Here is a 19,021-nt window from a genome sequence, read left to right on the forward strand (position 1 = left end):
AGAGGAGGCTTGCTTCTCTGTTTGTGGAATACGTGAAGAACTTCATGACTATGGCAGGTATCCACGCTGGAATTGCATCTATACCGTTTTGTGGAGTAAGTACTTCATTCCTTTCCCGTTTGATCCATTCCTTTCACCAATTATTAGAAGATAAAAGGAAGCTTGTTATATTTGTGATCTCATAAGCGAGAAAGTTAAATAGCCTTTCACAAAATGCAAAAGACTTCTTGGTAAGTTGATATATTTGATGAAGAGATAATCTGTTTGGCTATTCTAGAGTAGTTCTCTCTGGTAGAATCGGACATGACAAAGGCAAGAAGAAATTGTCTTCTCAAGTCTTTCCCAGATTTATTTCCAAATATCACTAATTGCATTTGTAGCGAGGTTTTAGATTGATTTGGCATTAGGATGCACCATTCTCTAGTGGTCTCTTGGTTGAGGATTTGTAGCGAGGTTTTAGATTGATTTGGCATTAGGATGCACCATTCTCTAGTGGTCTCTTGGTTGAGGTCAGACTGGGATTGGAGTTTGCTTTTATCACTGCAGTTCAATTTTTTTGCCTTCTTTTACAGTCTGTTATCTTCCGCATTCTTATGGACTATTTGATCGGGCTACGAAGGGTCTCCTCTGAATATGTCCAGATTTTGCTCAGTCTTCCTAGTCATTTTCTAATTTACATTACCCTTTTGCTATATCCAGGCTACTTTTTCTACAGCATCAACAACTAGCTTCTTTGCATGTCCACATGCAGAAACACTGCGCCAAACTAATTGAGTCTCTTCGTTCATACTTCACTGTGTAACCGTGTCTTCTTGTTTTGTTCGGGGACCTTCGTACAAGCACAGGAGCACTTGGCACCCGCTGGTTATATGAAAATTCTGACTGCTGTGTTAAGATAGCATATATTTAGATAGGATGATTTTTGTTTATATCTTCTTGAGGGTCCTAATCTTCTACATCTTACCATATTATCCAGTCAGGAAATTGTATAACCATCCCAAAATAGGTGTGGCCCACGATACTCTTCGTATAAGATAGGAGCTATGCATGTGTTCATAATTTCCTGTTTTTAGCTTCATGTGTTTGATTTGCCAGTGATTTTTCTCAATGCGAAAACTCATTTCACTTGCTATTGTGTCACAAGGTCTACATGTTCTTTCAATTAAGCATGGCGTGAATTGCTTTTTGTTTCTGCTGGACCTTGCTAACTATCTAAAAGATTGTAGATTTCTCCCAGAATTAAAACAATGAGAACGTCCATCACAGAATCTCAACCTACAAGGGAAGATTTGCTAGTTCGCAGAACCTAGTCCTTATTATGGTGATTTTTTTTCCTTTTTTTCTTTGCACTTTGCACGGTAGGAATAGAGAACAAGTTGAAACATTTTCTAAGCCTTATATATGAATGATTGACCATGTTGAAAGTAATAACATAATTAGGAAAGCAATATCTTTAGCGAGCTCTTCCTCTACAATCTTATGGTGTAGGAGGTGTATATCCACGACATGGTCTGCAATTACGTTTTGTAGTGATTTATGATTTTCATTTGATCACTGAGCATTCAACTTTGAAAATTCGATAATCTAAGCAATATTACATTTACATGAGACAAATGAACTGAACAGAATGGGCAAGAGAACATATTGTAAGGTGGTATTGTCGTTGTGGGGTAAGATTGTCTTCACATGCTTTTGCCCTTACTCGATGCTACAATTTGCAACCTCTCACCATTAATCCAATGGAAAAAAAAGAAGATGAATGTGCCTTACCGATCCATTTCCTGTAGAATGAACTTTACATCTAGGACTGGATTGGATTGGGGACTTTGGATGAAGCTGGGAAAGTCAAATTCATCAACTACCCTGGGAACCATCTCCAGATTTCTCTCGCTGACATGCAAAGTACCTTACTTGGTGGATGATGCAGCCTCACCGAAGAATGTGGCAACAGGAACGGCAAGTAGTTGGACCCCATGGGTTCAGGGTTAGTATCGAAGAATGGTTAGGCTGTTCGAGGATCAGCCACTGCTCCTCTCCGCGCATTAGCGAGTGATGCATGTATTCCATGCATGAACGCGAAAGATGAGGCGAAATGATTGTTTATAGCGTGAGTGGGCGATTGAATTTTTTTATATTGATTTGATGATACATTCCTGGCCTTGTATCTGATTATTTGATGATATTACTCACTAGATTGACTTGAAAGTTCTAATATTACCTTATCAGAAATGAAGAATCTTGCATCAGCCATGACTCTTGCTCTTAGTAGATGTTGAAAATGTTATGGTACTCTCTGCAGCTTTGCGCAACTATGCCATTGAAGGGCGACACATAGAAGTCGAAGGCAAGTCCCACTTCCATGGCAACTTCAACTCCACGATAGTAAACATCGCATTTAGCCACCCAGAAACTAGTACACGTGATAAATTTATCATGAATTATTTTTTTTATCACCAAAAATCTCAAATTGATACATCTTTGACAAATTTACCATATACTAGTACACTTGCAATAAATTTACCATCTATTAGTTTTCGTTAAATTTTACTATCAAATTACTAGTTTGATAACACGTAACAATTGACTAATGTACTAATTTAAGATTTTACTCTTTGTATATCACGGTTGTATAATTTTTGTAGTTTTTATGGTATTAATTCAATTTAACGAAAGGTATATTTGTCACTTATATACCATTTTAGGGTTTTTGGCTGTCGAACAAATTAATTTGAGATAAATTTGTCATAAATGTATCAATTTGGGGTTTTTTGTGGTAATTTTGGATACATTTGTCACATGTGTACTAGTTTGGAGTTTTGCATGATCAAAAAATTAATTTGAGGTAAATTCGTTACACTTGTACCAGTTTAGAGGTTTTTAGGATATAACCCAATTAATTATCACGTCCGCAACTTACTAACCTCTTACCCAATCAACTTCTAAAATTTAGAAGTTGTTAACTTACCAAACAATTTGACATGGGTAAGTTTATTACAATGTCGGCAACTTATTAAACCTTTATCCTATCCACCTGTAAAATTTAGAAAGAAGTTAGTAATTTACAAATCAGTTTGGTTTTAGTAAATTTTTTAAAATGTGGTTGACTTACTAACCAGTAGCTTGATTTTGCGAATTTACATCATAAATTTCTTCAAACGTCCACTGAGGTCGAAGAATGTTGAAGGAATTTATGGAAATTGAAGTAATGGCAATCGACAGGTAGAAACATATAAAACTCATTAATGCTACGAAGAGCATTTTGTTTAATTAAAATACACACAAAATCCAACACTTTCCTTGCAACCTCAAGATAATCACCAAACAAATACCAACTTGGCAGTTCAACCGCAATAGCTCCGCAACTGCTAATAACATTTAGTTAACCGGGACGCAGTCGAGATGAACGTCCTCCACAGTCCACATACACGAAAGGTCTCGACTTGTTGGCCTCGGTTGCGCTCATATCATCTGGAGCACAGCAAATTCTGCTGGCGCTCAATCCAACGGGTCGACGTTGACAGGTTTTAAATCGGACAGCTGACGACTGACAAAGCAAAAAGAAGATTTCCTGTGCACAAGCTCACGGTACTATTAAACCTGCCCAGCTAGTAGCAGCTTTCTTAGGGTATCCGACGATCAGGCCGTGGATTTTGGGAGGAGATCACCGGGACCTGCCCAGAGCAATGTAAAACGACGGTCGGGGTCCCAGAAAACACCTATGAGGTAATAAATCCCGAGACATCCACATATAACCCAAGGAACGGTTGCGAGCCCAATGGTTCTGGTCAACACTACAAACGTACCAGACGCAAAGGCTAGCACCATCCCCAACATCGCAATGTAAATGCAATTTGCGGCGTTGAGGTGAAATTTGCCTTTGCACGATCGCTTAACACAAAAGTATCAAATTGTAAGAACAATGCCATGGTGGAGAAACTGAACGCCACAGTGTTGGTTATCACAAAGGTTTTGAAAGCTACCCTGCCAGCAAGAGTCGCCATTCCTTGGTTGGGTCCGTCATTGCTATAACCTCCTGGCATCGTGAAGGCTGCGGCAAAGGTCGCTGTAGCTATGAGTGCTGCCACTAGTAGTTCAAGCTCAATAAAGCTTTTCAATGACGAATCGCTTCCTGTGGTTGGAGGAGCAGCTGGTTGATCCTCAAAAAGTTGCTTGTCTAACCTCTTTTTAATATCTCTCACAGCCCACTGTTGAATAGTCGGGAATCCATGAGATCCTTGCAATGCACGAATAGCTAGAAGTCTTGAGAGATTGTTCTGAAGAATGTACAGAAAGAATCAATTAACCCGTGGTTTTCCTGGCGAAATACTTCAAGACCCTCACTTTATTCGCTCAAAATCCATCTATAACAAATAGAATTTCTGGCCAAGTCCTAAATTATTATTTTTCAATTCAATTCATCTCCTTTGGATGAGGTAGCTGGTAAATGAAACCAGCAAATAGAGTTTTTCAGGAGTAAACAATTACATCTTGGGCTATGCCATAGCTAAATGAAATTATCTAGGAATTGTTTGAAGCCCTTTTCTCAAATTGGGCAGAGTGCAGGTTGTCTCTTTTATCTCAAAACTTATTTGAAGGGGGGCAGAAATAAAACAGAAGGATTTTGGCTGACATTGTACAAATCATTCTGCTTCTCTTATATGAATGGGGCAGAATAGTTGTTTCAAAGTCAGAAGGTGCAAATAAACTTTTCGATTGAGGTCCTCTCAAGTTCCGGCTCACTATACGAGATAGTGGTTGACATCTCGGCACAAGGGCCATTAAACAGGCCGGATTTATTCTCCATTTTTCTTTTATTTCTTTTTCCCCCTTTACCTTATCCCCTACATAAGAAGCTCCCAATCCTTAAAGTTTTGCATAGGTTTCAAGATAAACAGGTCCCACATTCTGCATACTTTTTAATAAAACAAAATATTCGACCTTAAAATTGCTTTATAATATTTTTATTGTAAGCAGTTATTTGTTGACTATCGATACCATATAAATATTTTTTTTTATTAGTTTGTTTGTTTGCACGTGAAATGAGTATCAATTGAGCCGCAATTTCTTAACGATATTGAAGAAATTACTCTACGAGTGAACAAATTGGGCTCTTATAGTGTGCAAGCAAGCATACCTTATCGTTAGCATGTATAATGTCAAGAGCGGTCAAATCATTCTTATTTGTGGCAAAGCGGTCCACCTTCTTGTCTCTTGCAAGTATCAGAGTGCTTTTGTATTTTCTAAGATTCACAGACAAATGCAAAGCCGTGTTTCCATGAATGTCTTTTTCGTTGATAATATTCTTCAGGTTTGGCATCTCTAATATGTACTTGACTACCTTTACATCTCCTCCGAGAACAGCTGCATGAAGAGCGGTTTGCCTTTTAAAGTTTATTATGTCCCAAGCATCAGGATGGGATGTAACGAGCTTGTCAATGACCTCGATGTGGCCTTGAAACGCTGCAATGTGAAGAGCTGAATTCCCCTCTCTATCTAACTCATATGCAACGGAGGTATCATGTTGCAAGAGCAGTTGAACTGCATCAACTTTGCCAAAGTGAGCGACATAATGAAGAGGAGTCCACCCTCTACACTCATCCTTTTCTCTGATCAGTTCTGGTATCTTCTCCAAGATTTTCTTGCAACCTTTACAAATACAATAGGAATATGTCATGATTTAGATCGGTTTTAGCATTTTGACATTGATATCTTAACATTGCATTTCATCCCATTTAGCTTTCCCCCCTTTTTCTCCGTACTAGGGAGGAATATGTCATGGTTATTATGAAGTTTCTCTATTGATCTTGTGTAACACATGTAGAATCTCACTACCTTGAATCTAGCATAATGCAGGAATTCCTAAAGTTTTTCATTTTTATAAGTGAATTTGTCAGAAATTCGTGAAGTTGACGAAGAAGAAACTTCTTTTCTATTCAGCAAGGCATCTGCTCTGTCTAAGGCTAGAATAAAAGAGTAGGGTTTTCTACTATGATGCCAATCATTTTACAAGAATATCGTGTCCAACTCAATTTTATAAAATTTAAACTAAATGAGGACTTAGCACCTTCTACATTTTCCAATGGTAAAGTCATTTTACCCCGCTTTTTCCAAGTCATCATAATTTTTCCCTGGGGAGTTAAAAAAGTTTTGAATCGATTTTTTGGAAATATATTGCAATGTGCCCTATCATCAATTGTAAACTGAAAAGCAAGTAATCATAAGGAGAAAATGACGAAAAAAAAAAGAGGAATACCAAAAATAAATAAATAAATAAAGGAACTGGATGAGAGAGAAAAGGGAAGACGTTGGGGTATGATGGTGATGGTGGTTGCCACCACTGCCACCACGGGAGACAGGAGGGTTTGATGATGGTGGTGCCTGGAGAACAAGATCCAGAAAAATTTGAAGAAAGAAATTAAGTACAAGCGAAATATGCACTCCGTGTCACAGTGTTTTTAATCATAACGTCCCGTATGTGGCCGGTCAAATGTGCTGTCCTTTTTGTTTTTAATCTTTTCTTTCCCGGCGGGTGTCACTCTCCTTCTACCTCTTTATCTTTCCAAGCCTCTAGTGTCCCTCTCTATTCCCTCTTTTCCATTTTTGGCTTCCGACACGCCATTGGAGCAAGTATAGACTCTAGAAGGAGCATTGATGGAAGAGAGATTGGGCCAAAGGTGCCAGAACTTTGATGAGAAGTCGAGGTAGAGAAGGCGTTGCACTCTAGCTGGCAAAGGCATTCACGGGAGCAAGGGAAAAGGGCCACCAAACAGCATTTGTCATTTGCTAGTCCCTATGATCAGATAACTGAGGAATCGGCCACTGAAGCAGCTCGCAAACGCAGAGTTGAACGACCATGAGGCAGATCGAACTTGCAGGACACTGACTGACCGTCCTCAAACAAGACGATGTCTACAATTTGATCACCGGTCGTCCCCTCACTGGATCTTGGCTCCAGGACTCCTCACTCGTCCTCTCCGATTGGCTCTCCATCGAAAGTCACTTCCTATTGTTCCCTCTAACCGGCAAGAGCGTCATCGAGTTCAGCCCTGAATCCGCGGGCATCCTGGGGTTCACAGCGGCTTGGCTTGGGGGCCAGCCGTGTTGTCCTCAATGACGTCGCGCCAACGTCGGTGAGAGAAAATTGGGAGAGAAAAACAAAACATGAGACATGAAAGGCATGTCTGAAGAAGAAAAAAATGGAAAAAAGGAGTAGAGAGGGGCACTGTAGGTGGTAAGACACTAATAAAGGCCGAAAAGATACGAAGAAGGAAAGCGGGACCTACGGGGAAAGAAAAAGAGGGACTCCGCATTTGACCATATAAAAAATTAAACAAAGGAGAGTAATGCTAAAAGGTGAGTCACATCAGGGACGATATGATGAAAACACTATAATAAGGAGTAAAAATCGCAGCCCATTAGTGAATATATTTACTATTATATTTACAAAGTACTAGTGTAGAAGGGGGCATCGCTGCTACCACCAGCAGTCTCGCCCAAGGGAAGTCTCGCGCTAGGGAGAGAACTTCGGTTACTTGGGTTATCATTTGTTTAAAGTGGGTTTAGAATCTTGTGATACTTACTTGATAGTGGGAGGAGCCCTGCAGCATTCAGAGCTGTCAGTCCATTAGGGCCCTTACGAGAGGATGGCGACGAGGAAGCACATAAAATCGGCTCAATGATATCCTGAAATCTTCGATGTATTGCGAGATAAAGCGGGGATTCACCAGCAGCATTAACAATATCACATAGGTGAGGATCTTCTTCAATAAGCAACTCCACGACCCCCTTGCAATGTCCTCTTATTGCAGAGTGCAACAAGGTATCTTCATCTGAATTTGATATCCTAAGTAGCTCTTTGTATTCGTCAGGTTGATGTATTGCTTTCGCCCGATCAATAAATACTCGAACCATTTCATAGCTTCCTAGTTGAGTAGCAACATGTAAGGGAGTGTCTCCTTTGCAATTACATTTCCAAAGAAGGGATGATCTTGGTAGATCTTGAAGAAACTCTTGGATGAAATTTGCCCGCTCGAATTGAGCCGCAACGTGAAGAACATTGTTTCCCTTTGGCGTTGTTTGGTGGAAAAGGTTCTCTCCATTTTCCAAACTTATTGTCATCAGGGAATGAAATTCTCCCGACTTTGCAGCCCTATACACTTCAGGATGCATACGCAGTATCTCTTTCATTCTCAAGACACGCAGTAGTTGCAAGTGAACTTATCAATATAAGCAATGAGTTCAAATGGGAGGAATTTCTTTGAGTTTTTCAAGAGGATTGGTGAAAAGGGAAAATGCTGGAGAGGAAATTGAATTGAGCTTCCTAGGAACTAAAATGGGGACATTTATATGCATATGGTGGTTCTTCAATTGTTTCGATGAAATTGAAATAAATTTAGCAGGTTTAGAGAATAGTTTCCAAAAAGTCTGATTGGTATGCGTTTTGGACTTCCTGCTTTCCACTTTTTATCAAAATCAGAACATCCTTCTAGAAGAAGAATCGGATATGATTAACTTGTTTATTAAAGCAATAATATCCGTTCACTTTGAGCTGTAATTTTTTTTTTTTTTTTTTATGAATTGAATCGGATCTGATTTAACTTATTTATTAAAGAAATGATTTCGTGGGCCCACTTTTAGACGTAGTCTTCTTTTTTTATTTTATTTGTTCATCGAAAAGTCCTTTGCTCTTTTTAGTCTTCACGGTCCAAGTTTGTCGTGAGCATGCATTCTCATCATGGTGCACATGGTGGACCCTACCCAAGCTTGGTCCCACTCGAAGATTTACATATGTAATTATTATGGAGCACGAACTTAGGTAAAATTCAACCAATAAAAAACTTAGGTAAAAATGAGTTGACGACCAATTTGAGCTCATCCAATAATCACCTCTACTTCTATAATCCATTGACAAAAGTTGGAGCTCATAATGATATGTTTTCTATTGTAATGTTTGCACAATATTCTATAACAAATAAAAATCTATCAAAAATTTATGATCGTTCAATGACTATCTATCATTTTTAATATGTGGAAGAGATACACGACAAAAGGGTAAATTTAAATAAATAAAAAAGAGAAGGCAAGGCTGAAGTTGTTCTACTTTTTTAGCAAGGGCCAATGAACCTTGTCGAGGTCTCAGTGAGGGCCAACAACCCTTGCAGGTCTGTCCATGGGCAAGGGCTCGCAGGCCCTCATCTACGTCACACACAGTGGTCTTCATTGTGAAATAATATGTAGAACTAAATTCTTAAGACTATTTTCTCATATTTGACCTTCATAGAACATTAACCTTAATTATGTCTGCAAATTGGCAATTAGTGTCCTACCAGAAACCCATCAACATTATGTGTATGTAGATCTGAATTCTTTGTTAACAGCAAAACTGCACTGGCAATGGGTTATTTTTTCCTTTTTTTAACTCAACCCGTTCTTATGTATGTTGGCCTAGGCTCTGCTCCCACATTGGTGCCATGAATAATTTTTTATTAGTTCATTAGAAAGTGGACTTATTTTTGTTGATGGACTCTTTACACCGTCTCTGACTTTGAAGAGAAATAGGAAACGGCTCATGGGACTCATGGACTATGTCACTTCTAGAGCAGGTAATTTCTCATACGACTATTGCTTGTTATTTTTAATGATTTGCATCTGATGTCCGTGACGATCTGTTATGTTCCTTGCCTTCCAAACTGCCGTTGCTTGTGCGAAGGTGTTGACAGTTGCTGGTGAGATATATAGTCTTGTGGTACCTGAAGTGTATCTATAAGTCTACACAAATGCTTTTGAAAGCTTAAAAAATGAAAGTTATAGTAGCCATTATTTACCTAAAAACATGGGGTTTAGATGCTGCAATGGTCAGCTCTTTATAATTATTCTGTGCCCTTCCATGTTATACTCCAGTCTTGGGTAATATAACCAGCATACTAAATTAATGTAGTACATCGACAAAACATTTAGCTCAATAAGTGGCGAATGGATAAATGGCAATGCTGTAATCCATGTATTCTTACCGTTGTTTTTGTCCTGTTGCCGTTTACCTAGTTTCTCATGTTCATGGTTAGAGTTATCTGTCGACCATCATTGCAACTTACCTGCCTATCTCAGCAAGCACCGTGATTGGTCGAGGTGTTGTTGAATTTCGTGATAGAGGACCTCTAGTGAGAAAAAGTGCTGCAATGAGTGAGTTACACATTTCCGTGTCATGCCTTCTTTCTTTTCGATATTGAGGTGAAAACATGTGACGAATCACTTTATACCGTTCGGAGATTTTGTTCCCCTTTTTCCTTTCACAAGTCTTATAGTATTCTTCTTTATTATATTACCGACCAACTTTTGAGACACACACATAAAATTCTCTTTCTTGTCTGTTCGTTCCCTAAACATGTGGTTGAAGTATAATACTTTGAGTCTGCAGAGAAAATGTGATTCCGCTTTGCAGCATGACACTTTGCCAAGCCATGCTACTATGGTGTAAATTTCTGCAACTTCTAGGAAAAAAAAAAGAAAAGATATCATAAATGCTATAACTTTCGTACGGCATTCTCTCTTTTTTTTTTTATCATTTAAATGTTATCACTTATGTATGGCACTCTTTTAAGTACCATAATTTTTTTTCACAATCACTTGAGTGCTATATAACTTTTTAATCAATTACTTGATTGTTATAATTTTTTTTAAATGTTCACTATAAGCGCTAAACTACATCAAATTTCTGGTATTTGAGTGAACACTCTAAAAAAATTTTTTGACACTTAACTGATCAACTAAACATACTTTTTTAGAAATAATGGCAATTAAGTGATAGGAAAAAAAAAGTTATAGCACTTTAGCAAATGCCGTATAAAATTTATGATATTTATAGTGTCTTTTATCCATAACTTCTAGTATAATCCCAAAGGTGACACTTGATTGCAGTCGTGGGCCTTTTAACAGCAAGTCTCTTCCTAGAACATTGTGCCTATGCTAGTACTGCTATGGGCCTAGACTATGAACCTTGACTACGTTGGCATAACCCATTTGAAGCTTTTCAATGTGGCTTCTTTTTTTAAGCAAGATATCGAGGAAAGAGTATCTAGAGAGAAGAGGAACGGTATCTTATTCTTGGTGAATGATTAAGTAGTAATTATTGACAGGAATGATTTCCATGCTACAAAGGATTAAATTCCTCATAGAGGAATGTCGGGTTTTAAGGATGATGCAACAAATCGTCGATCATAACCCTTTTGATGTTTGCTTTACATTTGTGTAAACAATCTCCAAAGGATCTGTGGCACCTTGCTGCACTAATTTCCAATCTCCAACCAATTTGCGAGATATTTTGGAGAGTTTTGGATGGGACTTAGTAGGTATATCTTTTTCCTTCTTTAATAGTCAGAAATCTAAATGGTTCATATTAAATATTTCTCTACACTGTGAACATCAAATAACATAATGTCACAAATTAAATCAACTGTAGAGCTTGCTAAGTTCTTTCTTGCTAAAACTGTACCTAATATGATTGATAGATCTATTGACCTACCTTCTTGATGTTTTGGTCCTTTTTGTTGTTATCTGCAAAGGAATAAAGTGTGCTACTACTTAATCGGCAAAGAGAGTTACTTTATTTTATACTCTTTCACTTGAATTGAAATTCACAATTCATTTGATGAAAGAAGCACAAATAGTAAAAGAGAAAGGGGGTTGTCATAGGACAGTGTCATATAATGTCACATTTAGAAATTCTTATGAAAAGTGAAAAATTAGTGGGCCCACAGAAAAGAAACCCAGTCTCTCCTGTCTTGAATAATGACACTTCAGTGCCAAGTAAAGGCATAAAGAAGAAAAAGAAAAGAATAATGAAAGAAAAGAATAAAGTTATGTGTGCTTTTCATTTGTGTATTTTTTTTTAATAAATGGACAATAGGGAGGTTTGTTTCCATGCTTCTTTTACTTGCCATAGACACCAACTACCTATTTGGAAAATTTCAAACTATCGTGTCATTCAAATATTTAAGCAACAAACCATTCTCCTAAATTCTTTGATTCTTATTACTCAATTCATTAGGAATCTAAAATACCTCTCCAAAGTACTTTAGTTAGCTATTTTAATTGACCGTACTTGTTTCTATCCTAAATTCGTGATCTTCCGATTCGTTAATTTGGTTACTACAGTAAAATCATTTTGAATCAGTTATTGGTTAAATGCCACAAAGATGACGGAGAATTTTTTTTTTTTTGGGGGTGTGGGGTTGGAGAGAGAAGCCCTGTTGTATTGTTCACGTTGCCATGTTAGACGAAAAAAGTTCTGCATTGGACTCATTTTTTATAAGAAAAGCCATGTATTAATAAAAATTTCATATACAAAACATAGAATATGTTGGAATTTACAACTAGAAGCACTTGAGTAATCGTTTTTCCACCAATATAACACTTGAGTAATTACTCAAAAAATTTTGGCACTAAAAAGATATGACATTTAGTGTTATTTTCCTACCAATGCTCTTTGAAATAGAGATTGATAATGATTGGTAAAGTATTTAAGCTAGATCATGGTAGAATGTCCTAATGGTTTAGAAAGCATGCATTTTGAATGGTTCCATTCTTTTGAGAATTATTTTCTGCACTCAAACCAATTCCAAAATTAAGAATTCACTTGAGAAGTTGCACGCGCATAGATAAATGAGAAATTAGGGGATTGGAATATTTTTAACATTAACATTGACTTGGACTTAACTGTTCTATTTTTTATTTTGGGTCTATGTCATTAAAAATTCGAAACTTGTATTCACATAATAAATTTATCCAAACTAGTTTTCGTATCACATAAAAACCTTCAACACATTTTACCCCAAACTAATTTTTGTCTTATGAAAAATCTCAAAATTGATAACCTGACCAAAGATTACCTTGACCGTTTGATCCTAAACTATTAATGGATGATATATTTGACTTAGGATTCTGCCTTGGGCCAAATATGTTATGAGGAATTAGTTCAAGATTGTTTGCAAGATGAAAATAGAGTTTAGGATAAATGTATTATGAGGTATTGATTTGAGATTTTGATGGTAATAAACCTATTTTTGTTGCATCTTGTATGGCCAACAAGATATAACATAGAAGTATTTGAAACGTGTTCTAAGCCTTATATATGAAATTTAACCATGTTGAATTTAAGGCTGAGGATTACGAAATCGAGTTTGCCGAGCTTCCTCCTCTACAATCTTATGGTGCAAGACTTGTAAATCCATGACATGGTCCGCGATTACATTGTGCAGTGACTTATGATTGTCATTTGATCATGGGGCACCCAAGTTTGTAAAGTCAGTGATCTAATGAAAATTGCATTTACACGAGAAAAATGGATGTAACATAACCGATGAAAGAGCATATAATGATATGGTGTCGTCATTGTGGTGTAATATTGTTGTACCATGCTTTTGCGACTTACTCAATGCTACCATTTGCATCCTTTTTAACCTTTGATCTATTGGGAAAAATAATATGAATGAATCTAACTGATGGATTTCTTGCAAACCAAGCTTTACATCGAGGATAGGATTAGATTGTGAGAGTGCTAATATGAACACCTTGAGGAGGTGAATAGGTGTATAAAATAAACCTTGGCAAGAATATGCGGAATAAAATAAACTTCGAGTAAAACAAAAGAGTTAAGGAAGAGAATAAAAATACAAGATTTATAGTGGTTTGGCTTAATCCAAGCCTACGTCCACTCTCCCACGCTAACAGCCTTCTTGGCTGGATTCCATTATGCAATCAACAAGAGATTACAACTTCGAGTGCAAACACTTAATAGTAGATCACACTATCTCACTAAGTCACTCTTTTGGTATTTCTCTCACGATCACAAACGTTTAAGCTCAACAAAGACAAATGTATGATCGAAAGTCGCTCAGACTTTGGAATTATAAATTCTACGCTCCGTCTCTTACTTGCTCATCGGTCCTTCATCTCCTTAAATACTCCTCCACTTCCAAACTACACGTTGGACAGTATCCCGGAGAATCGTCTTCCAATATACCCATTGGACAGCTCTGTATCTAGAAGATTTGGTAGCCGTTAAGTGACAAAGGTAGAATCCCAAATTGATTCCGATTGCCCATACAAACGAAATCTTGGTTTCCATAAGTAAAGCTTCTTCGTATAGAAAGTTCTTGTCTTCAAGATCAAATCGTCAATCAAATGGATTGAATCAATCAAATCAATCTTCATGTGGAATCCAAACCAGATCACTAACCGTTGTATGATTGGGCTTGAGTTACGTTCTGTCGAATCTGGATGTAAAGTCTGATAGCCATAGACTTTACAAGCTGAGTCTGAGTGCAATAGACTTTACAATCTAGGTATGAACATATCTGCTTTTGAACAGATTTAGCTTTAAGGTCTGTACCTAGTTCAGCTTCAGCATAGAGTCTGTCTTCTGGTTCATCATTCACGTTCAGTCTAGAATTAGTTAGAGTTGACAAACTTTTAATGTAGAACAGACTTTGACACTAAAGTCTGGCAGTCTTCAGACTTTGAGTCTTGAGTCTGGCAGTCTTCAGACTTTGATACAAAAGTCTGGAAATCTTCAAAATATACTCTGGACATATGTTACGTTCAGTCTTCTAGCCGTCTTCTGACTTTGATAATATCCTTTACATTTTCTATCATCTGCATGGTCTATTACTCAACCATCAAACATATTAGTAGCCTTTGATTTATTTTGTCATCTTCAAAACATCATAAGGGATTTCCCTAACAGATTGAAGAACTTGGGTGAAGCTAGGAAAGTCAAATTCATCGTCTCTGTGTTGACCCCTCATTTGAGTCAATAGTTTAAGTATTTATTCTTGTAAAAGTACCCCCAAAAAAACAAAAAAGCAAGGGAATAGTAAAAAGAACTAAAACGATAAATAGGCAAACAAATAATAGTCAAATCAACAAATAAAAAAGGGATCTAATATGGTCTTGGTCTATTTTCTATAGCCCCGATCAGCTGGCCCGGCCCATGTCCAAATTCGTTGATCACAAGAGAAAAAAGAATAGAAGAAAAATTGCCCTCGAAGAGAAGCTCCGTTCGAGAAGCTTCCGGATTCTTCCCCCACCACCGTCGTACGTCGCCCACCTCCTCCGGCCGTCGGACGGCGCCCGCCACGTCCAGCCTTCGTCGATCCTCAGTCTCGGGAAGACACTGATCGAGAGAAAACCATTTTTGAGGCACGCATGCACACCTGAGAGAAAAACACCCGGGCAAGGACGATCGAGCAAAGGGGGAAAACTTGCACCCCCTCAGCACGTGTCTTTGGAGTTTCTTTCTCTTCGGTCATCCTCATCCACCGGTGATCAACACGGTTTACCATCGCCGGCCATCAACTCACATACGAACTGTAAGAGAACTAGAACATAAGGCGACGGTTGAAATCACTCTAGAGGTTTTGGAAGCATCCAGAAGACTCTCTTCCAGTGATTTCTTCTGAATCCTCTCCCGCCTCTTCGTTTTCAATCGTGTTTTTGACCGTGAAGACTTGAAGCAATTTGTGTTCGTCTGAAAACTTCATTACCGGTGCTCATCCTCACCAGCGACGTTTTCCGGATCCTCCTTAACTAAAAATCCCAAATGACTTTTAGGGCCTGGACCCCCAAAGTACAAGTTTGACCCATATGCGAACCGGATTCATAAGCCTAGCCCACACCCCTTTGGCGAGGGCTGGATGAGGCCGCCCCTCATCAAATCAGGCTAGGGGCCCTTACTAGCGGCTAGCGAAGGAAAGAGAAAAAGAAAAGAAGCAAAAGAGAAGGAAAAGAACGAGAAAAAATTCAAAAAAAAAATTCAAAAAAATTTAAAATTTTAAAAATATTCACGTCAGCGCCAATTGTGTCACATAAGATGGTCGACATTTATGCCAACAATTTTTTTATTATTAAAATTGACTAGGTTGACTCAATTAGTACCAAAGTGAAAAAGTTTAGGATTAAATTGGTCAATTGATATGTTTAAGACTCAATTGACATCAATGCTATAATCTTTTTTTTTTTTTGGGTACTTTTCTCGTTCACAGTTTGTATTGATCAATGGCTAGGCTGTTCAAGGGCCGCTGCTCCTCTCATTGCATTATATTCCACACACAAACACGAAAGACAGAGAAATAATTGTTTTCAGCATAAGTGGATGACTGAATTTTTATAGGTTGATATGATGACACGCCTTTGGCGTCGTGTGCCTAATTATTTGATGATGTTGCTTGCTCACTGGATTGACATTCAAAGTTCTAAGATTACCTAGAAAGACGACATTCTCATTTCTATGAATGCCTTACGAAGCTTTTGAAATAATCAGACAGGAAGGATCTCACATCACCCATGACTCTTGCTCTTAACAGATGCTGAAAATGTTACGGCGCTTTCTGTGGTTTTGCAGAACTATGCCAAGAAAGAGAGATGCATAAAAGTTAGAAGACAAAGTCCCAATTCAGCGGCAACTTCAAGTAAAAAACTAAACATCACATTCTTTGACAAAACTCCAGGGGCGTGCAAACCTTCATCTTGAGTATGGCAATCGAGCAGGTGATCAATCCAACGATGGAAGTTGACAGGTTTTACATCGGACAGATGACATGAAAGTGCTCGAAATCGATGGCTGACAAAGCAAACACGAAAATGTCCCTGTGCACAATGTCACGGGAAGCCGGCCCAACTCATTAGCTTGTCTAGCGACCAATCAATAAGCCTCCGAAGGAAATCAGTCCATCGTGTCGTACACTTAATCATAAGCCTTCGGATGTACCTTTTGGGAGAGCCACGTAGCGCCCACGAATGAGCCTCGTGGTCGGGGAGTTCATAGGCGAAGAACAAAGCCAAGAAACCTCCACAAAAAAAAAACAAATATCCATTCCTTCCTCGGTAGTCTTGGTGGGTCTGACCGATATGGTGGCCGCCCCGAGAAGATAGGCTAGTATGATCCCGCCTGACGCAACATAAATGCAACATCCCACGGTCGGGATGTGTTTCGGCTCTTGACGATAGCTGTGCGTAGAACTTAGACAAAGAAGGAGTATTGCCCCCATGGATAAAGCGAACGCTATAACGTTCCATAGCATAAAGCCTTTGAAAGATCCCTTGCCAGCATGAATCGCAACCCCATCATTGTTATAACCTCCGGGCACTGTGAGAAGGCCGGTGAAGCTTAATGTAGCTACGAGTCCTCCCACCAGTAGTGGAACATCCATAATTCTTTTTATAGACAAATTAAAGTTATCTCAGTTGGCAATATTACTTCCTGTGGTTATAGAGACAGATGATTGTCCCTCAACAAATTGCTTGTCTAACCTCTTCTTACCATATTCAAAAAACCAGCCTTGAAAGCCCGGAATTCCATGAGAACCTTCCAGCGGCGACCAAGCATTCCAACTGTTGTCCCTCTAAAAAAGCACATAATAGAATGTATCAATTAACGAGTGAAAGTTTTCCAATAAAATACTTCAAGACCCTCACACCCTCAAAATCCATTTATAACACATAAAACTTCTGGCAAGTGCTAAGAGGTCATGGAGAATTCATTCAAGTAACATCTTTTGGATAAAGGTAAATGGTAAATAACACCCGTAAAGATTTTCCAAGAGTAAACAATTACAGTTACTAGGAATGTGCAAAATACTCGGGAATCGCCCGAACCGCCCAGAACCGGACCGGAACCGCCAAAAACCGGCGGTTCTTGAGGGAACCGGTCCGGTTCCGGTTCCAATTTATGGGAACAGGTAGGTACTGGTCCGGTTTCCGGTTCCATAGGCGGATCCGGCCGCCCGCCCGCCCGCCCACCCGAACCGGACTAATTAATTTTTAATATTAAAAAAATATTACTAAAACAAACCCCAGATCTCTCTCACCTTTGTCTCTTGCTCTTCGTCTTCGGTTCTGTTGTTCTCTCTCTCTCTCTCGCTCTCTCTCTCTCTCTCTCTCTCTCTCTCACTCTCTCTCTCTTCCTCGGTTCCTCCTATCGCCCTTCCTCCCCGAGCGTTGATGCCGCCGCTGCTGCTCCTATGCCACTGCTATCTACCCCCTCGCGCCGGCTGCCACCTGCCACAACCTTTGCTTCGCCCAGCAGTGACCCGTGACGCCATAGCTCGCCTCCGCGCCGACCACCGCACCAACAGTCGCGAGCGCCCTTCACCCGCTCGCCCGTCACCGTGATCGCCTTCGCTTCTGTTGCTTTCCGTCTGAGTACCAACTCCATTGCTTCTGCTTCGGGCCCCCTCTACCAGCAATTTGACGTCGTTGTAGCCCCTACAGCCTCGACGACCAATGCCAGCAAATCCCAAACTGGTCGCTGTGTCTTCGTCACTGCTCCGCCGCCCCTCCGTGCGATCCCCTTGCAACCCCTACGACTTTGGTTTCCCTGTCTGTTGCTGGTTCGTCTTGCTATTGACGCCACACCTCCGTCGATTTGTAAGTGTCCCCCCAATCTCGCACCTTTCCTTGTTTTTTTTTTTCCTTTCGTCTCCTCGTTCGAGGTTTGTTGCACAAGGAATTTGATCTCTTGCCACCATTAGAATTTGCCGATAGCTTGTAGAATTTCGGTGGTATGAGTTGCAATTCATGAGCTCTGTTGAATGTTAGGCAAAGTGAAGCTTAAAGGAGGGAGCTTTATCACTGGGTGGGTAGCTTTTCTCCTACATAAGTTGGGGATTGCAGCAGGGGGCTTCTTACTGGAGTTGATAGCTCTTGTAGCTAAAGTTTCTTCCGCGTGTTGTTTGAGGCAGCAATTATGTATATGAAGCCCAATCCAAAGCTGCAATTTTGGTGGTTCTTTGGTCCATTGTGACTTTTTCATAGATTGTGTGTAAAACATAGAAGCTTTGTTGTCCCTAACATTATCATCGAATTTCTAAGATGATTTGGGCAGAATTTTGACATAAAAGAATTCATTGTTGCATCTTATTCATAACTTCCAACACATCCTCTAGTAGGCTTGGCAAAATGCAGTTAAGGAAAGTGGCAATGGGAAATCCTGTCTTATAAATTTTTCCTTACTTTTACCTATTGAGAT

The 19,021-nt window shown here is 39.1% G+C and overlaps 1 protein-coding gene across 1 annotated transcript; it reads right to left on the reverse strand.

The window, feature by feature from the left end:
• Positions 1 to 3,636: 3,636 nt before the first annotated feature.
• LOC104442887 (protein ACCELERATED CELL DEATH 6) lies at positions 3,637 to 8,275 on the reverse strand. Its single transcript, XM_039310829.1, has 5 exons — positions 7,581 to 8,275; positions 5,135 to 5,646; positions 3,981 to 4,274; positions 3,804 to 3,888; positions 3,637 to 3,716 (listed from the first exon to the last, which is right to left on the reverse strand). Exons 1-5 carry the CDS (start codon positions 8,185 to 8,187, stop codon positions 3,637 to 3,639), a joined length of 1,578 nt encoding a protein of 525 aa, XP_039166763.1. The 5' UTR covers positions 8,188 to 8,275.
• Positions 8,276 to 19,021: the final 10,746 nt, after the last annotated feature.

The sequence above is a fragment of the Eucalyptus grandis genome, chromosome 4 (genome assembly GCF_016545825.1).
Source record: "Eucalyptus grandis isolate ANBG69807.140 chromosome 4, ASM1654582v1, whole genome shotgun sequence".
NCBI classification, from domain to species: domain Eukaryota; kingdom Viridiplantae; phylum Streptophyta; class Magnoliopsida; order Myrtales; family Myrtaceae; genus Eucalyptus; species Eucalyptus grandis.

Coding starts and splice junctions, on each gene's coding strand:
- LOC104442887 (XM_039310829.1), bottom strand. CDS start 8,187: ATGAAAGAGATACTGCGTATGCATCCTGAAGTGTATAGGGCTGCAAAG. Junction 5,647..7,580: donor AGGGCTCCTCCCACTATCAA/GTAAGTATCACA, acceptor GTATTTGTAAAG/GTTGCAAGAAAATCTTGGAG. Junction 3,717..3,803: donor GGTGCTAGCCTTTGCGTCTG/GTACGTTTGTAG, acceptor ATTACCTCATAG/GTGTTTTCTGGGACCCCGAC.